Source organism: Hyperoodon ampullatus (assembly GCF_949752795.1).
Source record: "Hyperoodon ampullatus genome assembly, chromosome: 18".
NCBI lineage: Eukaryota > Metazoa > Chordata > Mammalia > Artiodactyla > Ziphiidae > Hyperoodon > Hyperoodon ampullatus.
This window is the reverse complement of record NC_136931.1, coordinates 27,807,234-27,829,456: the sequence shown is the minus strand read 5'-3', so window position 1 is coordinate 27,829,456 and position 22,223 is coordinate 27,807,234. Positions and strand designations below refer to the sequence as shown.

Sequence of the window (22,223 nt, the reverse complement as noted above, 5' to 3'; positions counted from 1 at the left end):
GAGCGAGGATAGGGTTCGTGGGAGAGAGGCTTGGAGCAAGGGGGTAGGAGGCTCCATGAGGTCGCCTTTTAGAGTTGAAGAGTCATACGGACTCACGACCAGACTGGAGGCCTAGTTCCCAGCACTGTCCTTGGGAATTGCAGGGACCCAGTGTAGTTCCCTTGATACGAACTGGACCCCCAGGGCCCTCTTTGAGACTCTCCCCAGAGAAGACTTCAATGCCTATCTTTAGGGTGCCTCTGATGGGCCCCTAAACTTAGCCTCTGACTCCGCCCCCTTCCCATACGTCAGACAAACAGTGACTCCCAGCAATCTAGCTGAACTGCAGACATGTGGTCTTCCCCGCCCCACCGCAGCTGCTGCATTTCAGGCAGCCAGCTTCCTGGAACAGAGCCTCCTCCCATCATCCTGGCCTCTGGGAGGACCTTCTTTTTCCCTGTGTTCCAAGTCACCCTGCCTGAGGTACCCCCTCTCCAGATTCTCAAACCCAGTTTGCAGCGCATCTCTTGGCTCTGGTGGCTTTGGTGGGTGTTTGTCTTTATCAAGTGGCCTTGGTCATCCAGGGAGCTGCATCTGCAGGTCTGCAAACCCAGGGACCCCCTGAGCTCCCGCTGAGTGTTTGCTAACAAGCCATCACCTCTGTTTGTGTTCCAGCCCAGTGTTGAGCTGAGATGGCTCAAGCCTGACATTCCATGACTGAGGATCCCAACAGTCACGCACGGGCTGCTGCTGTGGATGATTTAAAACCACGAGGTGGTCCGGGGCTGGAAGACGAAGCATTCCCTCTGCCTGGATGTGTGGAAACTCCCTGCCAACTTGATTGGCGGATCTGGGGGGGATCCACCCCCACCCCACAAGGAAAGCACAGTCTACTGTGGGTGAAACTTCAGGTGCCAGCCAGCTGAAGGATGGCCACCCCTGTGGTCACCAAGACGGCCTGGAAGTTACGTGAGTGGTTTTCTTTCTCACCCCATTTACCCTGATAGCTGTTTGTTGCTGGGTGGCCTGAACCCCCAACTGTGTCTCCAGTCCTTGGCACAGGGGGAGACTCCACGCTTTGGAGTAAAGTAGACCAAGATGCAAATCATGCCTTTGGCAATTTTGTAGCTGGGTGACATTGGCCGGGTGACTTAACCTGAGGCTTAGTTTCCTGTCTGTGCAAGGAGATAATCACGCCTCCATTCTACAGTTGCTGTGAGATTCAAGTGAGAAAATGAATATAATGAAGCATTTAGCAGGATTTCCAGTTAGGCTGGCAGGCGGGATGGGGCAAGAAATCCTGAAAGATGTTCTTGGCGTTTTCAGACGTCTCACAAGTCAAGCTCCCCCGTTAGATGAGGGCATCTTGGGCTGGGGTGAGAGGATAGGCAGAGGGATGCTGATAGCCTCTGGAATGTACCTGAGCCCGGGTACCACCCACCCCCACCGTTACTCTATACTGACAGCTCAAAACTCTTTGGTCTTAGGACACCTTTATACTCTTAAAAATTATTGAGGATCCCAAAGAGTTTTTGTTTATGGGAGTCATATCTATCAATATTTACCATGTTAGAAATTAATACTGAGACATTTTAAAACACAAGAACGCAGAAACATGCCGTTAGTGTTGATGTCCTCACATGTCATATATCTCCTGGAAAACTCCACCATATTCTTGTGAGCAAATGAGAGTATAAAAGTCAAATTCCATCTTAGTAGTTTTGTTCTCTTGGACCCCCGGAAGGATCGTGAGGATCCCAGTGTTCTCCAGATCATATTTTAAGACCTGTTGCTCTACACGTTGGTGCTTCTGTGGGCTGTACCCCGCCTGTAATAACTGGTTGGCATAGATCTGGTGTGTCCAAACTGGTCACCCTCTGCTATGGGCTGTCCCTGGGCTGTTTTCAGAAGCTGGGGCAAGGCTCCTTCAATTTTTTAACTGTGAGAATCTGGGCAAAACTCTTTGCTGGGCCTCAGCGTCCTCATTTGTAAGTGAGAGGTTTGGGCCATTTTCAAATTGTTCCTCAGCCCTAGGGTTCTGGGAGAATCCTGTTATGGGCTCCCAAGGAGGGTATACTTTGGACAGAGTGGCTTTGTATTTATTGGGGTTATGAATGTATACCTTCAACAGCTGTTTTTCCTGAGAAACCAGGAAAGAACCAAGCATTGGGGAGACAGTGGGGGACAGAATAGACAAGGTCCCTATGCAGTGGGGCTCAGAGCCTGGGGAGAGCAACAGGCAGGAATCAGATAATCACACTGACCCATCTCTCCTTGGAACCTAATTCCAAGCTGGAACAGTTAACAGTTGTGCTTTCAATCAGTTAACTAGGTGATGAGGGGTGAGGGTAGGGGAGTGCTGTAGGCTACCTAAACAGCACGTGCAAAGGCCCTGAGGCATGAAGCTTGGTGCATTGGAAGGTCTCAGAAGAGACCATGGGCTGCAGCACAGCAGTGGGGAGAATGTGGTGTCACATAGGCTGGTGGGGACATGTGTCTACAGGACCCCAGCCCTTCTGAGGTTTTGGCTTTATCTGAAGGGCAAGGCCAAGCCCTCAAAGCATTCAAGTAGGAGGTATTGTGATCAGGCATATTGGGCATCTGCTGACAATTTCATGTGCATAGCAGTTTCCATGGGTATAAACTGTCTGAGAGCCCAAGCCCAAATGACCTCTGGCTCCTTGTGGCTCTAGAGTCTGGGGAGGATCAGAACATGCTTGGCCAGCGTGAGGTCATTGAAACCTAGTTCTTCGCGTCTTCTGTTTGGGGTGCAGGTGCGCAGTGCCTCTGGCCAGAATGCAGTGTTCCCCCAGCTCTGGCTGGGATGTGGGGTCCAGGTTGTGCCACCTGAGCTTGGGAAACTAGCACGGGCCTGTGCCACAGGGTAGAGCAGCAGCCATCAACCTGGCCTGCTGTGAGGATTTTTGTTTGTTTTTATTTGTTTGTACATTTAAATTCAGTACCCAGGCCTGGACCATTGCTGGATGCTGTCCTTCAGGCCAGAGCGGGAGCTCTTGGGCCAGTGCCCTACGCCGAGGCCTCTGCCTGGTGCCTGAGGTGTGCCTCCCTTTCCCCACCCCACCCCCTGGTCCCTCCAGGGGTTCCAATCAGTCCCCTGCTCAGGCTGCTTGCAGGGGAGTGGTCTGAGCCCTTCTAGAACGGCCCAACCTTGAAATTCTTCTCACCCTAAAGTCTGTGGTTCTTCAGGCTGGATGCCCTGTTTCAGAGACAATCTGATCGGGCTGGGGTGTGAAGACAACCTTATCACTATCTCTACCCACTGTCTCTTAGCGCCTGGCTTAGAGCACGTACCCAGGAAACATTTATATCATGCATTGATGGCTGTCTCTGGGGGCAGTAGTCCTGAGGTGCAGAGATGGGTGGCAGTGCGCCCAGGAGGCCCAGTGCAGTGGGGGCCAGCCAGGACTTTGCCTGGGAAGGGTGAGAGCCGGGGTGGGCAGTCAGGCCTCTAGGTGGGTCACACACACAGGGCAGCGCATGCAGGGAGTGTCTTCAGGGAAGGGGAGAGGACCCCAGGCTGGGGATCCAAGTGCTCAGGGGGAAGGTGGTTTGCCCTCTAGCTGGGTTGGGCCGTCAGTTTGGCCCAACAGAAGCTCTTGAACATATAAGTGTCTGTGACCAGAGCCCCAGAGCATCCAGGCGTCTGTCCCTACAGTGTCCAGAGGACAGAAGGCTCCTTGGCTGAGGTGCGGACCAGAGAGAGGCCCAGCTTCCTCGAATCCAGTGGTGGGGTCCCCAAGGCCCTGGCTCAGGTTTGGACCTGCCGGGAGCTCTCGCCCTGCTGGGGCTGGCCTAGCCGGGCCTTGAGGTGGGGTGTTGTCTGTGAGGTCGAGCCTGGAGCCTGGTCCCCTGGGCAGCTCTGACAGCCCCTGTGAGCCACGCCACCTGGCAAGCATCCCTCCTGGGCCCAGCTTCCCAACCTTCCTGCCGTCTGAAGCGAGACCCCCAGGCAGGGTGGAGACCAGAGCAGGTGCCCAGGAGGGGCCTCTGCAGGGCAGCCGCACCGGCCTCTCCCTCAGAGTCACCCACGCTGGCCTCGCAGCTGCCTCAGGGCGTCAGCGCGTTGGGGTTTTCCCTCATCTGTGTGGGGAGACCTGTTTCTTCCCTCTGCGTTCTCAGGAGAGCTACTCAGGCCCTGGCTCGGAGGCCTGGGCTGCCTCTTGGTTCCTAGCCCATGTTTTGTTCCCTGGAGGCCCTGGCAATGTCCTCTGAGACATACGTCTGCTGTCCCCGCCCCCCAGTCCAAGCCAAGGGCCCTCGTGGCCGCCCACAGTGACCTTGCCTCCCACTCTGTCCGGTCGACCCTCATACCTAGACCCCTCAGTCGGCTGCGTCCTGCTGCCTCCTCACCCAGCCCACCCTCCTGTGCCCTCCTGGGCCCCAGTGCCCGCTCTCCATGGCGTCTGGTCCTTGGCCTGCCAAGCATCCGCGAGCGCTCAGCCCCTCGCAGCAGCCCACAGGCATGTCCTCACTGAACCCTCAGCAGCCCAGTGAGCCAAGCACTGTTATTATCCCCATTTACCCGACGAGGAACCCAGCACTCAGAGAGGGTGAGCAACTTGTCTAAGGCCACACAGCTTGCAATAGCAGAGCTCAGACCAGAACCCAGTCCATGATTCTGAAGCTGCGGGCTGAAGCCCTGGCTGAGCTCACCTGGGGACGGCTCGTCTGCGGTTGACCTGCACGGTTCTGAAAGTGTGTTCCCCAAAGCAGGAACACCAGGCGGCGGCTGAGAGGCGCTTAGGTGGTACATGGGTCAATATTTTTTATTGTAATAATTGTTTTCATTTTTCTTTTTGTATCATAGAAAAAATAGAATGAACATATCAAGCTTAAAATTTCATGCATATTATTACTTAAATGACACAGCTAAATAAAAATAGCAAGTCAGTTTTAAAAATTGAGCATAGTAAGTCAATAACAGTACCTGTGGCTATACAGAAAAAGGAAAAAAATCATGAGGCCTAAGGGAAGGATGGGAATGACTGAAGTTGAGAAATAGTCATTTCTGTCTCAGGCCCAAACTCTGCCTCGTCCCACGGCTCATGGGGGTGTCTGGGCACCAAAGGGGAGCCGCAGGGGGCAGAGCCCTCCCGCTGGGCTTCGGGCGCCAGGGCTGGTGGTCGAGCAGGGCAAGGCCTAGCCCTCCTCCATGTGGCCTGTCAGGTCCCTGACTGCCTTGTCCCTCTGCTTTTTCCTGTATAGAGGAGATCGTGGCCCATGCCAGCAACGTGTCCTCGCTGGTGCTGGGCAAAGCCTCGGGCCGGCTGCTGGCCACAGGCGGGGATGACTGCCGTGTCAACCTGTGGTCCATCAACAAGCCCAACTGCATCATGGTGAGGCTCGGCCGGCAGGTGGGGCTGGGGAGGGGTGGGTGGGCAGGCCAGGGTTGGGGCCTGGGAGCGGGCAGCTTTGCAGAAACCCAGCACATCAGTGCCTTCCCCAGCCGTCTGCTCAGGAAGGCCCAGGACAGCCCTGATGGCTGGGACAGTGACCCGTCCTCAGGAATGGGGGGGGGAAGGTCACCTGGCCATGGGACAGAACTCTGGGGAGCCTGCGTGAGAAGGCTAAAATAATCCCACAGACCCGAATTTGAGCCTCCCCTGCCCACTCGCCTATCCACTTGCCTGTCAGTTACATGTGTGGCTGTTTTGATTCATTCCCCACCTCATTCCACAAAAAGGTTGGACCTGATTAGAGGACTGGTTCTTTAACAGTGTTACCGAACTTAGGTCTGGCTGCTCGCAGCTTAGAAGCCAATACTCGAGAGGCAAGTGTTGGTTGAAAGGTAAGGTTGCTTTATTCAGGAGGCCGGCAGCTGGGGGGAAGGCAGACATGTATCCAATGGCCAACTCCCCCACGTTGATCAGAGGGCAAGAACTTTTAAAGGAGAGTTTCAGGGGGATATAGGTGCTGGGAGGGTGCCATTGCAGAGTAGCACAGCCAGCTCTGACAGTCATCTTGAAATTGGTCATGTAGTGGTCTGATCAGCATCGTCTTTAGTACCGGGGGTCTGTTTGTTCTCATTTCTTTGAGGCCAGTTCTTGGAAGCAGCTTATGTCATGGCTATAGTCTGGTCGTCATGTAGTCAACTTCTTCCACCTGGTGGGAGTTTCAGTATCTACAAAACAGCTCAAAAGATATGGTTCAGATTATTATCCACAGCCCTTGAAGAGGAACTAAAGGTCCTTGACTTTGTTTAATGACTAAGCTATTATTATTTGGTCTTGTTTGACTGCTTTCCTTGCTGCTTCTGCATTTTCCTCACTTCTCTGATTAAATTTATTCTTTGACAGAAATTTCTCTACAGACAAAAGGCAGGCAGAGGACATGCGGGGAGGTGTGTCTGTCCTAGGAAGGCCCCATAGGGTCCTGCTGCATTTCAGTGGCACTCTCTCCCTGTACACAACTATATTCAACGCCAAAAACTGTTTTCCAAAACAGGAAAGTGTAAAGGAGGGAAAAAAATAACAAAAGTGAATCACATGTAGTTTGATTATCCAAAGACCATTACATTTGGTATTTTGGTCTGTGCCCTTCTAGGTACGCATGCATTTGTGTGCAGACTTGTGCCTGTATGTACACATGCACACATGCCTACCTGTACACACACAGAAACGTATAACAGTATGTTTCCAGAACACTATCTTACTCTTCCGTAGCCTGTTTTTTTTTTTTAAAATAACAACATCGTCAGCATTTTCCTGTGTCAACAAATATCCTTTTACGATATGATTTCTAAAAGCTTCGCAGTATTTCATCGTAGGGATGAGCTTGGCCACACCTGGTTGCCAGCGTGGAAGTCATTGCCGGTTGTTTGGCTCTGCTCAGCCGCAGTGGGGAACATACCCCTCTCCCTAAATCTTTGAGCAGATCTGCGACCTTCACATTGAATCTGTGGGCGTGGCATGTTTTAAAAAGCTTTCAAAACATATTGCCAAGCTGCCCTCTGGAAATCAATTTACATTCTCACCGGCAGCACAGAAGCCTGTCCTCTCCCGCCACAACCTTGCAGCACAGGGCAGTATCAGTCTTTTGACTCTTGGCCAAGTAAAGATAAAGATAAAAAGCGGTGGGAGGTGATATTTATTTATTTACTTATTTATTTGGTTGCATGGGGTCTTAGCTACAGCAGTCGGGCTTCGTAGTTGCGACTCGCCGGCTCCTTCGTTGCGGCACTCGGGCTCCTTAGTTGCAGCTCCTTAGTGGTGGCACGCGGGCTCCTTAGTTGTGGCATGCATGTGGGATGTAGTTCCCCGACCAGGGATCAAACCCCGGCCCCCTGCATTGGGAGTGCGGGAGTGCAGAGTCTTATCCACTGCGCCACCAGGGAAATCCAGGGAAGTGATATTTATTAGTAGAAACTTAATCAGCTCAGTGTTCTTGTGAGGTCCAGTGGACAGCTGAGATCTGACCCGAACCACGGCCAAGGTGAAGGACAGAACTGAAAGTGTTTTGCTTCTCTTTGCTTTGGGGGTTCAAATGTGTTTCCCCTCTCTGAAATGCCAAAGTAACATACAGAGGCTGAAAAGAATCAACAGAGGCTGACAAAAAATGGACATGAAGTGACCCCCATGCTGTCGCCCTCAGAACAGCACAGTGGACAGCGTGGGGTCTGGCCTCTAGACTAAGCCGCTTACACCAGGTGCCGCCCGCAGGCCCCCAGCAGGCCTCATCCCCTCACTCGCCACAGAGCAGGCCTCTCAGTGCCTCAGACTCACCAGGTTCTTTCTCACCTCAGGTGTATACACACGCTACCACCTCTGCAGGGAGTCTTTGCATTTCTGCGTGTTTTTGACTGTGAGTGAACTTGTATAGCTCCCTGACCCACACGTCCCTCCCTGGAGACAACCGTGGCTCCCGACGCCTCTGTGTCTTTCCAGGATTCATTTATACATTTGCAAGCAAACGTGTATGCCTGGTCCCGTTTCCCTCCTTAGTTTGCACAAATGCTATCGAACAACATATACTGTCCTCCACCTTTTCTCACCTAAGAGCATCATGGAGATTAGCCTTTCCCATATTCAGAGGGTGCCTCGTTCATCCTTGTGGCTGAATGCTATTCCACTGCATGGGTGGCCACAGCTTATCTAACCAGTTTCCTGTGATGGGCATATATATTGTTTTCAGTCTCTTGTCAGGTTCACGGCAAAGAATGACCTTGGGTCTGTGTTGTCTCACGTGTGTTGTGTGTGTGTGGGGTAAGCCCCAAGGTGGAGTGGCTGGTGTGCAGGGAATGTGCATTTCTAAATGTGGATAGATTTTTGCCTCATCACCCTCCATGGAGTTTCTATGCATTTATACTCCTGCTGGTGATACTTGGGGAGTTGGGCAAGCTGCTTGTATCTGTCTGGCCTTTGGGTAGTTCTGCTGAGGAGCAGTTTTCCCCTACTGTCCCCAGTTCCCATGGGAACATGGTCTTAGCAAACGCTGATGGTATCACCACTGTGCATTCGGTGGCCAGTGCTGTACGGGGAGTGACAGACACCATGGATTTCAGATTCCAGCCTCCTCTGCAGAAAGCTGGAAGTGCTAGCACCTCCCACCCCCATCCCTGGGCTCAGCCCTGCCCAGCTCTGGCCTGGTCTGAACTGGGGGGAGCCTCTGTGTCTCCCAGCAGAGTCACTCACAGGTCCCCTGGGTTCCAGAGCCCCTGCCTGAGAACATGGCTGGCTCCTCCAGAGGGGGCCGCCCCCGGGGATCCGCGCATTCCAGAGGGGCGAGGTGTGTGCCGCCTACGAGCCAGGCCTCAGTTCTGCCGTGGTTTCCCCTCCTGAGGGCTGGGCTGGGCAGAGAGTAGAGAGGGGAGCACAGCCCAGGTGGGCGATGCTTTGGACTTTGGACTAAAAGTTCAGCTGCCCCCTCTGAGGGGCCCAGGGCCACTTCTGCAGGTGATGTTCATGTTAGGAGCACAGCAGGTGGTGGGTGGAGCATGACTGGGGTCTGGCCCGCTTTTAGCCCTGGGAACCGAGAGGCCTGGGGGCGGCTCAGTCTAGCACAACATCCCTGCTTGACATGCCTCCCAGGGATCCAGATTTTAGGGCCATAGCTGGGGGTCTGTTCACGCAGAGTGCTGAAGCTGCCACCCTCTCTTCACAGAGCCTGACGGGTCACACGTCCCCAGTGGAGAGCGTACGTCTCAACACCCCCGAGGAGCTCATTGTGGCCGGTTCCCAGTCGGGCTCCATCCGCGTCTGGGACCTGGAAGCTGCCAAAAGTAGGTGTCCACACTTGCCTTCCCCACACGCACACCTGCAGTCGTGCTTGTTCTCGCCTTTGCTGTCCAGCCGCTTCCTCCAGGAAGCCTGTCCTCACTAGGTTTGGTGCTTTTCTCCTGGGGGCGCTGACCGAACAGTGTGGCGACCCCCCACTCCTGTTGACCTGGCAGCAGTGACGTGCATTTTGCTGTCTGAGTGCCGCCACTGAGGGGGCGTTCTGTAAATGTCTGAATGATGGACAAATGTGTGCGTGGGTGGGTGGGTGTCTGTGGATTCAGAACCTGGAATGACATCAAGTGCCACCAGGGACCACGCAGGACTCGTAAATGAGTGAGGGGGCTGTGTGCGGAGAACTGGGGTGTGTGCCCCGTGCCCAGGGGTCCCCACTCAGCTCCAGCTAACTGTTGCCTGCAGGAATGGGGCCTGGGCGGCCAGACTTTCTGTTTCCTTGTGCTTTGTTTGTTTTAATTTAGTTTTCATCTTTAGAGAAGTTATGCATAGTCTAAAAAGGCAAATGCTGGTAGTTCACAAATGGTCACAAGGGAAAGAGGAAGCCTTGCCCCACTCCGGCCCACTGCAGGGGCCTCAGCCTCTGTCCTTTCACCTGGTGAGTGCTAACCGCCTCTGCTTTTCCACACAATGTGGATATACTGCAGTTGCTTTTCTTTTTAAAAACACTTTGTACATTAGCTGTGCCTTCCTCCTACAGAAAAGGAGAACTGAGCTCTCAGTGCTACCCCGGCTCATGTCACTCACATTCCCCCCCCACCCTCCCTGAATCACCTTTTAAATACTCAGTGTTTCTATTATCAGGACCTATAGATATTATTCAGAGCTGATTGTATGTATTTCTTTTCTTTTGATAATTTTGTTTCCCTGGAATTAATAGTTCTTCTATCTTTTTTTCATCTGCGTGTTTTCTGTGTCTTTGTTACTAATCCAGCCCCAACTTCTTTGCCAGAAGGGTAAGCCTCCTCCTTGAGTTTACCCCCAAATCCATCCCATCACTGAGGTGTCTCTTCCCAGAGCCTCTGTCCCCAGGTCCTAGTGGCCTGGGAGCTCCCAGGCCTGCAGCCCAGGTGCCATCCTGGGGCCCTTGTCTCCTCCCCGGGGAACTCTCTCCGACTCTGCCACACCGGATCCCACATTGTCACTTTGCTTGGTTCCCCCCCTCTTTTAGGTGTGGCACATTCTTTCATAGCTTACTGTGAAAGGGTACACTGCAAGCACAGTTTTAGAGGCTGAAAATGATTCTTTTCTTTTTTATAAATTTATTTATTTATTTTATTTTTGGCTGCGTTGGGTCTTCCTTGCTGTGTGTGGGCTTTCTCTAGTTGCGGCGAGCGAGGGCTACTCTTCGTTGTGGTGCACGGGCTTCTCCTTGCGGTAGGTTCTCTTGTTGCGGAGTACGGGCTCTAGGCACGTGGACTTCAGTGGCTGTAGCACGTGGGCTTCAGTAGTTGTGGCTTACGGGCTCTAAAGCGCAGACTCAGTAGTTGTGACGGACGGGCTTAGTTGCTCTGTGGCATGTGGGATCTTCCCAGACCAGGGCTCGAACCCATGTCCCCTGCATTGGCAGATGAATTCTTAACCACTGTGCCACCAGTGAAGTCCCTGAAAAATTACTTTATTCTAAAACCACCCCCCTTTTATTTTTAAGAGTTTGAGTATAGAATTCTAGGTTGGGAATACTTTTCTCTCCGAATTGTGAAGGTGCAGCTCCGTTGCCTTTTAGGTTCCGGGGTTGCTGTGGGGAGGTCAGTGCCGTCTCATCCCAGATCCCTTTCATGGGACCTGCTTCTTTCCTCCTTCTGCCTCTCTCTCTTTACAGGTTTGTAGGATCTTCGTCCCAGTGTCCTCAGGTTTCACAGAATAGGATCCCTATGCTGAATCCTCACTGGGATCTTTTGATCTATAAACTCATGCCCTCAGTTCTGGGTCAAGTGGGGAGTCCCGCCTTCCCTGGAACGGGGGCTGCCTCTCAGCCTTGCTGGCTGTTGCCACATAGCAGTCTGGGCACAATGTTGCCAGCTATACAGATTTTTCAAGTGAAGCTGGGAATCTGGACATTTATGTGGAATCCACCCATTTCTGAAGGTTGACAGCTAATTCAACAAATTTTTCAAGGGCTTCCCTGGTGGCACAGTGGTTAAGAATCCGCCTGCAGTGCAGGAGACACAAGTTGGAGCCCTGGTCCGGGAAGATCCCACATGCTGCAGAGCAGCTAAGCCCGTGTGCCACAAATACTGAGCCTGCGAGCCACAACTACTGAACCCGTGTGCCACAACTACTGAAGCCCGTGCGCCACAACTACTGAAGCCTGCGCACTAGAGCCCGTGCTCCGGAACAAGAGAAGCCACCGCAAGGAGAAGCCCGCGCACCGCAACAGAGCAGCCCCCGCTCGCCACAACTAGAGAAAGCCTGCATGCAGCAGCGAAGACCCAACGCAACCAAAAATAAATAAATAACTAAATTAATTAATTTTAAAAAAACCATATTTTTCAGAATACTCTGCAGGCTGACAGTCAGAGGTTCAAGTAAAACCTGTTTGCTCCCTGCTTTTTGCCAACCTCTAGTCTGGACCTTCCAGCATGCCAGGCGGGAAGCCATCCCCTACCTGAAGGACAGGAGAGGAAAGGGTGACATGGATTTTGCCGAGTCTGCCTCTTCCAGAAGAGATGCCCCCCTGGCCTGGCTGAGACTTGAAGGTCATTCCAGGCCTCTACTCTGGTGCTTGCTCGACTTCTGCTGCAGGACGGCGGCCATTGGCCACACATGCCTGGTGGCCGGGTTCATTCTGCTCTTGTATAGGTGATCCTCAAAAAATGACCTCAACCCGAGCCTCTTGGGTGGTGCTTGCCCACCCAGTGACGGGCTGTTTAAGAAAGACAGAACCCCGGGACTTCCCTGGTGGTCCAGTGGTTAAGAATCCGCCTTCCAATGCAGGGGATGCGGGATCAACCTCTGGTCGGGGAACTAAGATCCCACATGCTGCGGGGCAACTAAGCCTGCGTGCCGCAACTTCTGAGCCCGCACACTCTGGAGCCCACGTGCCACAGCTAGAGAGCCTGCGTGCCGCGACTAAGACCTGATGCAGCCATAAATAAATAAACAGACAGAGCCCCAGGCCCTCTTAGATAATAAACAGGGGCTGAGTGCTTAGCATCTCAGCACACGGTTTTTTTTTGTTTATTTATTTATTTATTTATTTATTTATTTATTTATTTATTTATTTATTTATTTATTTTATTTATTTATGTATTTATTTATGTATTTATTTATTTATGTATTTATTTATTTATTTGCAGAAGAAGAAGACAGAGCCCCAGGCCCTCTTAGACAATAAACAGGGGCTGAGTGCTTAGCATCTCAGCACATGGTTTTTTTTTTTTTTTTTTTTTTTTATTTATTTATTTATTTTTTAAAAAGCAGAAGAAGAAGACAGAGCCCCAGGCCCTCTTAGATAATGAAGAGGGGCTGCATGCTTCACATCTCAACACGTGGTCCCACTGCCTGGCCGCACACAGGACCCACAGTGCGGGGGCATCGCTGGACAAGGGGCCAGGGAGGAGCAAGCCTGGGCTGGCTGGGCTCCAGCTGAGAAAGCAGAAAGGCTCAGGCAGAAGGCGCTTCATTTCCTGGGGAGCCTCTGCCTGGACCCAGATCCCAGTGGAGGGCACCAGCCATTCACCATTCACTGAGGAGCAAGGGAAAAAGAGAAGCCAAGGGCTGTGATTTCTCAGCCATGACTTCCATGCATAAGGGAATGTGAGGAATTTCTTGAGGTGGGCAAAGAATGGAAACTGAAGACCTCTGGAATTCCTGAGCCCTGGACTCCCAGAGCTGGCTGCTCTACAAGGAGCTTGTAACACAGCCCAGACCCCACTCCCGGAGAGCCTGACTCAGTAGTGGGATGGGCCCAGACTCTGGCTTTCTTAAGCTTCAAGGTGGTTCTGATGCAAAGCCAGGTTGGCACTGTCTCCTTATTTGACAGACGGACAAACTGAGGCTCAGGGAGGGCCCTGAACTTGATAAAGACTCTGTGGCTGGGGGTGGCGGAATCTGGGACTCGAATCCTGGTGTCAAGACTCCCATCCCAGTGTTGTCCGCCCTGCCGTTTGCGGGGGGTTCAGCGATGGAAGAGAAACTTGCCCTTAGCATCCTCGGCAGGAAGAGCTAAGACCTCAGGCCCACCTCCACCCCCAACCCACCACAGTGTGAATGGAAATGATACAGAGGCAAACTGGCACCCCACATGCAGGAAGGGGTTCTTAAAGGGCTGCCTTACTGTCACATCAGTTGCCCATCACTGGAGGGTTCAACTACTCGGCTGGAAGGGTTTAGAGATTCCCATGTGGGGCAGACAGACCCTGGAGACCCCTCCACTCTGCAGCTCCTGGATCCTGTGACCAAGTCTGGCCTCAGGAGGCCTGCCGAGAGCCCTCCTGGGACAGAAGACCAAGGGCAGAAATCACGCCGGAAGAACGTGTTCCTGCCTGCTTTCCACAGAGCAGCCAGAGGGCGAGGGTGGGTCAGCTCAGGATCCCACAGGAAGCCATGCTTCATGAATGTGAACCTGCCACATCCTCTCAGGGCGGGCCAGGATTTTGGAAGCCTGGCTTGTGGGATGCAAAGCAGGTGGGCTGGCCGGGGTGGTGTGGACTGGGGCAGGAGCCAGGCGAGTCTCCTCCCTCCAGGGCCTGGACTGGGCAGCATGTGCCCAAAGTCCCCTTGGCCAGCCAGGCAATGCTGAGCCCCCGAGACAACTACAGAGAGTGAGGAGGGCAGCTGCTCAGGTTTTGGTGCGGTTGAATCTTATCCTTAAGGCATTACATCTGGGGTCTGCTTGAACACCTCCTCCAACAGAGAGCTCACCACCTCACAAGGCAGCCTGTTTCACCTTGGCGCAAACCTAAGCATGGCTGGACTGCCACACCCCTTGGCACCAGCACTCCTGGGGTGGACAGTTTCATTCAAACAGTGGAATTATAAATCTTATAAAAAGCAAGACACATGAGGCCAGAGAGAAGAGGCAAACTTGAGTGGTACCAGAGAACACTCTGAGACAGAAACGCAAGGTTTGCCTGCAGCCTCCCTCATCTGCCACCCACTGACATCCTGTTCAACGACCACCACCTCCAAAAAGCCCCCCTGGATTTCTCTTTTCAACCTAGCAGCTTCTCCCCCAGCTTGGACCTCTCCTGCATCTCTCTCCTTGCACTGTCTCGGGTGTGGTGGGATGCCTGGCAGACCATAAGCTCCACGTCCACATCCACAGGGCCTGAACCAAGGACAGTAGTTACCTGGCTCTGCTGACTCTGGGGCTTCACTCTCATGAGAGCATGCTGGGACAAGCTGCGGGGAGCTTGCGGGGAGCTTGCAGGGAATTTTCTGAGGGCTCGGGTAATGGCAGAAATGGCTGGCATCTCTCGAGAGGAAAATAGGAAAGTTAGTTTTAGGGTGGTAGGACTCTGGTTGATTTTTCTCCCTGTTTGGAAAGTCTGTGCTACTGTTGTGTTCTTCTGTGCAGTCAGTATGAGAGCACACACACAAACGAACACAACAGCCCTCGCTCCACCAGCCATCCTGTTTGCCTCTCACGCCATTGTCTCTGCTCTCTTCCTCGTTAGTCCTTCGCACACTTATGGGACACAAAGCCAACATCTGCAGCCTGGATTTCCACCCGTATGGCGAGTTTGTGGCCTCGGGTTCCCAGGACACGAACATCAAGGTGAGCCACCACTCTGCACCCTGGATCTCCCTCTGGGCCAAGCAGCGGGACCGGGATGGTGTGTCCCGTCTGGGGTTGGGGGGTGGGCTTCGGCTCTTCGGGGGACATCTTCCCCCTGTGAGGCAGCATCCATGCCCTCCCAGGGCAGGGATGTGGAAGCGTTTGCCAGACATTTCTGCTCGGGATGCCCAGCTTTAGTGAGCGGTTTCCAGACCCCTGTCACTTGGAGGTATAATGACCTGGAGGTGCCCAGAGCCCCTCTCTGCTCATGGCCACATGTTGCCCTCCGACCCAGGCTCCAGGACCTAGCTTGGCTAGGCCTCCCCAGCCCAGCCCACCTTGGTTGTGACCTGTCCTGACCCTGCCCCCCTCTGCTTCTCTCCTCACAGCTCTGGGACATCAGGAGGAAAGGCTGTGTCTTCCGATACAGGGTAAGCAAGGCACCCTCTGTCCGTCATTCCACAAGCACCTTGCAGGCGCGGAGCATGGGGTGGTGCCCAGACCCTGGCAGGGGCTGGAGGGGACTGTTGTCCAACCTGGGTGAGAACGTGAGAAACAAGAGTCCAGGTGAGAAACATGCACCTGGAGCAGAGTAGGAGTGAACCCCCTGGACCCCCGGCTTTCCGCGACTCCCCGCAGAGCTGTCTTTACCAAACTGTGCTCCACGGTTTGCAGGCCGCTAACAGGTGTCCTTAAGTGAAGGGGGTTCCTGTTCATATGAGTTTGGAAGGACTGGGTTTAATAATTATTTGGGGGGGTTTCTAGACCCTTTGACATTAAGAGGAGGCATTTAACTCTCCAGAAAGAGACACAAGACACATTGCTTCCCAAACTATCAGACCACGCAGTGTTGATTTCCTGGAGCGTCCTGCAGGACTGGGGGTCCGTGACCGCATGTGGAGAAGTGTCCCTCTGTGACATCTCCCGCATGTGGCTGTCAGTCCCCTCCCTGCCTGCTCCCAGGAAGCACTGCTTATGGAGGGCAGGGAGGAGCGGGTGGTGGGGAGAGAGGTCCACTGGGCCCAGGCCCCTCGGGTGCTCATGCTCTGTCCTCCCCTCAGGGGCACAGCCAGGCCGTGCGGTGTCTCCGGTTCAGCCCCGACGGGAAGTGGCTGGCGTCGGCCGCAGATGACCACACGGTGAAGGTAGCTCCCGGCCTGACCCGGGCCCAGGGCTGGGGACTGGGGTCTGCTGGTCACACTCAGGTTGGGTCCTCACCTCCCTCCTGATCAGGCTCGCACAGCCCAAGCCTGTCCAGAGTGGGAGGTGGTTCGTGGATAAAGAGCTCGGGCTGGATTGGAGGGCGTGCGGGCAGCTGAGGGCCAGGCTGGCCCTGACCTCCACCCTGGCCTGCCCCAGCTCTGGGATCTGACTGCTGGCAAGATGATGTCCGAGTTCCCTGGCCACACGGGGCCTGTCAACGTGGTGGAGTTTCACCCCAATGAGTACCTCCTGGCTTCTGGCAGCTCTGACAGGTGAGGAGGAGCAGGGCCCGTCGCCCGTCACTGCCGTCCCTCACGTCCCTGTCCTCTGGTGTATATCTGTCCCCAGTCTGTCTCTGTGTCCCAGGTTGTCATATGATCCCAGGTAGGCTGAATTAACTGCCAGCCAAGCTGGGATGGGACCCAGGTCACATCTCTCTCCCAGCTCTGGTTCCCTGGCCCCGGTGTCCTGGGACTTCATGGTATGTCTGGATCCGGCCCCAGGGTCCTGGGACTTGATTGCGTGTCTGGATCCAAGGCCCATATTCACCTCTCAGGTGCCGAGTCCCCTCCCGCTGCCTGTGCAGGGCCAGCCCCTGGCCCCAGGCATTGCTCTGAATGGCCGTGACCTGGGGCGGCAGGTGCCTGGAGAGAAGTGGGCTCCCCTGGCCACTGGCCTGTGTGGAGGCCAACACGTGGCACTGGCTTCCCAGCACAGCCTGGCTTCCTTTGCAGGACCATCCGTTTCTGGGATCTGGAGAAATTCCAGGTGGTGAGCTGTATCGAAGGGGAGCCAGGGCCTGTCAGGTAGGCGGGCGGCTGGGCAGTGGGCCAGGGCCCTCCTCCCAGGCAGTGGGGTGTGGCTGCAGGTGGACCTTTCCCATCTCCGCTTCCGCTCCCTCCCATCCTGGGCTCCCCGCAGCCTCTCCGGTGTCTCCTGACCCACGGCCCACTCTCGCCTGGCCCAGGAGCGTCCTCTTCAACCCCGATGGCTGCTGCCTGTATAGTGGCTGCCAGGACTCACTGCGCGTCTACGGCTGGGAACCCGAGCGCTGCTTTGACGTGGTCCTTGTCAACTGGGGCAAGGTGGCCGACCTGGCCATCTGCAATGACCAGCTGGTGAGAGAGCCACCGCCCACCACGCACCCTTCCGCTGGGCCACTCTCCTGCCTCCCCTTCAGGCCCCCAACTCCCACCCGGCCCCGGGGGGGTCCTGCCCACCACCACCCCCGTCCCCCCGTCCCCCAGCACCACCACGAAGGGTCCCGCCCCAGCTCTGCCGCTTCCCGCAGATAGGCGTGGCCTTCTCCCAGAGCAGCGTCTCCTCTTACGTGGTGGACCTGACGCGGGTCACCAGGACGGGCACGGTAGCCCCGGACCCCATGCAGGACAGCCAGCCCCCGGCGCAGCAGCCGCCAAACCCCAGCGCCCCGCTTCGGCGCATCTACGAGCGGCCCAGCGCCACTGGCAGTGAGCCTCAGAGGTGGGGTGCTCGGGGCCCCGGAGGGCGCTGGGGGGCGCAGGAGGCGGGCCCACAGCCCCTGCCTCACCGGGGCCCCCACCTCCTTTCTGCCCGGCCTGCTCCCCAGGGTGAAGCAGAACTCAGAGAGCGAGCGCCGCAGCCCCAGCAGCGAGGATGACCGGGATGAGCGGGAGTCTCGGGCGGAGATCCAGAACGCTGAGGACTACAATGAGATCTTCCAGCCCAAGAACAGCATCAGTGAGGCCTGGGCCCTCCCCTCCGAGCCCCAGCGTTCCCCTCTGTGAAATGGAGGCAGATGGTCCTTTCTGGGGATGGCATCCATGTTGCTGCACTCCCTTAGCTTAATTCCTAGCCCATGTCTGGGCCTGGGCTCTGTTCCCAGGTCCTCTAGGCCCCAGCAGAGGCCCAGCAGCCACTCAGTGCTCAGCCTGCCCCGAGCAAAGGAAGGCCCAGTGGGGCAAGGGGCCAGGAAGGGGCAAGCCTGAGGGCTCGGGGCCCGGGAACGGGTCACAGTCTGCAGCTGTGCGTGCACCCGGGAACCAGCTTGCATCCGCCGCATCCTGACGGGCCCAGGGTCCCTGGCCGGCCGGGCCCTGAGGGCTCAGACAGCAGCCCTGGGCTGACCCACATGAATCCCCAGCCCCCTTTACCTCTGCAGGTCGGACGCCACCCCGAAGAAGTGAGCCCTTCCCAGCACCCCCGGAGGATGGTGAGTCGGGGGGCAAAGCCTGGCCTCCCAGGGTCCCCAGCTCCCTAGTCCTCCCCTCCCACAGCACAGTTTCCAGCCTCTCTCCCACTGGATCTTTTCCCTCCACTTGCCCAAAAGCACCTGCTGTGTGCCAGGCCCTGTGCCAGGCCCTGGTGATAGAGCGTGAAAAGGCAGGTAGATGCCTCCGTCAGGAGCCCACACCCAGTGAGGAAGGCGAACGGTAGACAGCCCCAGGGGAGGAAGGAGCCGGGAGTGGTGAGAGGTTCTGAGGCCCGAGTAGATGGGGGGCCGGGGGGCCGTGAGGCTCTGAGGAGGCGGCACATCAGGCAGGCGTGGGGGCCAGGTGAGGAGACAGGAGGGAAGAGCCTCAGGTGGGAGGGAGCCAAGAGGACAGCGGGGGCTTGGGGTCCGGGAGCAGGAGGCCAGGCCCCGGGTCGGGGGGTTGGGGTTTTGCTGCTGGAGGGTTTAAGAAGGGAGAAAACCTCATCTGCTCACTTATGATTGGAGAAGGCGGCAGGGTGGGGCACCCTCATCCTCCAGCCCATCCCTCCCTCCCCTGCTTTCTCCTCAAGGGGTCATCTTCTCGTGCCCCTCGGGCTGGGTTCCTGAAGGGCCTCTCTGTCCCGCGCTCCCACTCACCATCCACTATCCACTCACCGCCCCCCTCCCAAAACACACTCCTTTCCTAGTGAGGTGACAGGAGCGCCACTCCCTGGAGCTCCCTGGGTCCTGTCCACACAGAGTGCTTGGCGCCTGCTTTCTACCAGACCTGTGGCTGAGTGGGTGGTAAGGGAGGGGACAGGCCCATCCCCGGCCCCCAGGCCTCCCGTTAGAGGTGCCTCCCACAGCCCCAGCCCAAGCCCTGCCTTCTGCCCGCCCGTCCCTTCTCCTGGCCTGACCTGACCCAGTGATCTTTTCCTTCCGCCTCCAGACATGGCCACAGCCAAGGAGGTAGCAAAGCCCAGCCCAGCCATGGACGTGCAGTTCCTGGTGCCAAAAGTATGTCCAGGTGGAGCGGGCAGGGTGTGGGGCTCGGAGAGGGGCCGGAGTCCTGAATCGGCGCTGGGGCGGCCCTTGCCGGGTAGGGGTTGCTGAGAGGGAGGGAGGGAGGGAGAGGAGGCCTTGGGCTGGCCACCTGCTGAGCCCCGGACCCCTCCAGCCCGAGGTCCTGTCCCGGCCCCCGGTCGTCACTTCCACCCCTGCACCCAAGGCTGAGTCTGCCATCATCCCTGCCACCCGGAACGAGCCCATCGGACTGAAGGCCTCCGACTTCCTGCCTGTGAGTGGGGGGCCCAGGCTGAGGGCGGATGGAGGCCCGTGGCATGAGGGAAGAACTTGGCTGCCAGCATCAGGGCACCCGTCCCATGCAGGCTGTGAAGATCCCCCAGCAGGCAGAGCTGGTCGACGAGGATGCCATGTCACAGATCCGCAAGGGCCATGACACCATGTGTGTCGTGCTCACCAGCCGCCACAAGAACCTGGACACCGTGCGGGCCGTGTGGACCACGGGTGACATCAAGGCAAGTGCCACCTCTGCGCGGGTTTGGGGTTGAGAAGAGGGCCACCCGAGGGGCACGGGGAGCTAGGCGGCCCCTGTCACCACGCCAAGCAGTCTTAGGAACAGCCCGCAGTAAACCCCGTCATCACACCACACCCAGGCAGGGCCACTCAGTCCCCGATCCCCTCTGATGGGTGCTGTGTTTGCAGACGTCGGTGGACTCGGCCGTGGCCATCAATGACCTGTCCGTGGTCGTGGACCTCCTTAACATTGTCAACCAGAAAGCGTAAGTGGCTATTGTGGGGGGTGGGGGGAGTGGGCAGGGCCGGGCACTGAGGGCACATGTCCCCGGCCCTTTCCCCAGCTCCCTGTGGAAGCTGGACCTATGCACCACCGTCCTGCCACAGATCGAGAAGCTTCTGCAGAGCAAGTATGAGAGGTACGGGTGGGGAAGCCGCACCTGCTTCCCAGCAGGGAGGGACCATGGGAAAGACCCCCAGGGCCGGTGCCCTTGTGAGGTAGCCGTGCAGCATTGCTGGGCCCTTCAAATTTGAGGCCAGAGTGAAAACGAGTCCATGCTGCCTCTCTGATCCTGTCTCTGCCCACTTTGTCTCTGTGTAACTTGCTCTCTGTCTTTCTATTTGTGACTCCATCCATCCCCTGCCTCTGAAGCTATGTCCAGACGGGCTGCACCTCTCTGAAGCTGATCCTGCAGCGGTTTCTGCCCCTTATCACAGACATGCTGGCGGCCCCGCCCACCGTGGGTGTGGACATCAGCCGGGAGGAGAGGTGAGGAGCCAGCGGCGTGTGTGGCAGGGGTGCCACGTCAAGCGAGAGCACAGGCCTGGGGGCCCAGCCTGCTTGTTGGTGGCCTTGCTGAAACAGCTTATAGAGGTCATTGTGCCTGGGATGGTGGCTCAGGGCACAGGGTAGGGTTGCCAGAGCCTTGGTTCCCCCACGGCCTGGCTCTGCCCTGCGCCCTGGCCCAGCCTCAGTGGGTCCTGCACTCTGGGCCTCAGCCTTCCTCCAGGAGGAGGGTCGGAGCGATTTGTACAGGAAAGGCTCCGAGGTTGGGTGGGGGTACGGTGACTGTGCCGGCCAGCCACCTCAAGCGTGGCCCCTCTGCCCGCAGGCTGCACAAGTGCCGGGTCTGCTACAAGCAGCTCAGGAGCATCAGTGGCCTCGTCAAGAGCAAGTCGGGCTTGAGCGGCCGCCACGGCAGTGCCTTCCGCGAACTGCACCTGCTCATGGCCACTTTGGACTGAGGAGCCCAGAGGGTGTTGGCACCCTGAGGCCTGGCCTCGGCCCCCGACTCCTGTTCCCTGTGCGCCCACCGGCCCATGAGCCTCTGCCCGGCCCCCACTGCTGCCCTGCGGCCATCCTAGAGGCGGTGGCGCTGGCCCACTGGCCACCTCCACAGCCCTAAACTGACAACTTCTCTCCAGAAACAGCTGCCCAGCTTTGTCCGACTCCTGCTTCCTGGGGCAGCGAACCGAGCCCTGGGGCTGCTGCTGTAATTTATAAGGTGAATTTTATTAAATTTGTAACTATTCCCTGCTTTCCTTGCTGGGAGGTGCAGCCTCTGGCCACAAGGCTCTCCTGGGCCCCATATTGCCTGCCTGGCTCTTCAGAGATGAGACCCCCTCCTTCTCCAAGACCCAGAGGCGGTGCACCAGGCAGCGTGGCCAGCAGGGGGCAGCAGAGCGATGGGCCGGCGGGAAGGGGTAAGTTCAGACTTGCTCTGGGGAGAAGAGGGACCCAGCAACTCCCCCTTTCATGGCTAAGAGAAACAGGTGAGGAGTGGGCTCAGCCCCTCTGTCTCAGCCACACTCCCAGCTGTCCTGTGGATGCCTCCAAGGCCAGCAGGTGTACACTGCAGGGGGCCAGGACCCCAGCCTTGCAGGCATGGCCACCACTAGGCTGACCCAGGGCCCACCACCTTCCCCCATCCCCCCAGGAGGCCTCCAGGGATAGGACCGGAAGGGCAGCTGCCCCATCCTCCAAACAGCTTTCGCTCCCTGCAGGAGCCCCCAGTGCTGGCTGGCTGGAACAGCTCCCCTGACCCAGTGGTCATCCCTTATGCTCCTGAGGCAGGTTCTGCCCCAGTTTGGTGGGAGGGCCTCACTGAGCCCTGCCCATGTTTCCCCAAGGCTGGGGCCGGGTGCAGGCCAGCACAACCTGCACCCCCATGGTGGGGAGCAGCGGGGGTGGCACTGCCCTGGTGGGTGGGGTGCTGTCAGCAGAGGCAGAGGGGTGTGGCACTCACCTGTGGCCAGTTCACTTAAGGGGGCAAGGCCAGGGCAGAGGGCAGGCGGTGGAGTGGGGCCCACTCCGGCTGGGTTTTTGGCAAGCCCTTGGAGAGCTTGAGTTTCCCATCTATAA

At 56.6% G+C, this 22,223-nt stretch overlaps 1 protein-coding gene across 1 annotated transcript; it reads left to right on the top strand.

Annotated features, from left to right (window-relative positions):
* Nucleotides 1-873: 873 nt before the first annotated feature.
* KATNB1 (katanin regulatory subunit B1) lies at nucleotides 874-21,393 on the top strand. Its single transcript, XM_079722895.1, has 19 exons — nucleotides 874-948; nucleotides 5,206-5,336; nucleotides 9,100-9,217; nucleotides 14,849-14,949; nucleotides 15,339-15,380; nucleotides 16,011-16,094; nucleotides 16,309-16,424; nucleotides 16,887-16,958; nucleotides 17,120-17,270; nucleotides 17,444-17,634; nucleotides 17,741-17,871; nucleotides 18,293-18,343; nucleotides 19,275-19,342; nucleotides 19,503-19,622; nucleotides 19,714-19,863; nucleotides 20,051-20,127; nucleotides 20,206-20,280; nucleotides 20,514-20,630; nucleotides 20,974-21,393. The coding sequence occupies exons 1-19, from the start codon at nucleotides 909-911 to the stop codon at nucleotides 21,104-21,106; spliced, it is 1,968 nt and encodes a 655-aa protein (XP_079579021.1). The 5' UTR covers nucleotides 874-908; the 3' UTR covers nucleotides 21,107-21,393.
* The last annotated feature ends 830 nt before the right edge of the window (nucleotides 21,394-22,223 follow it).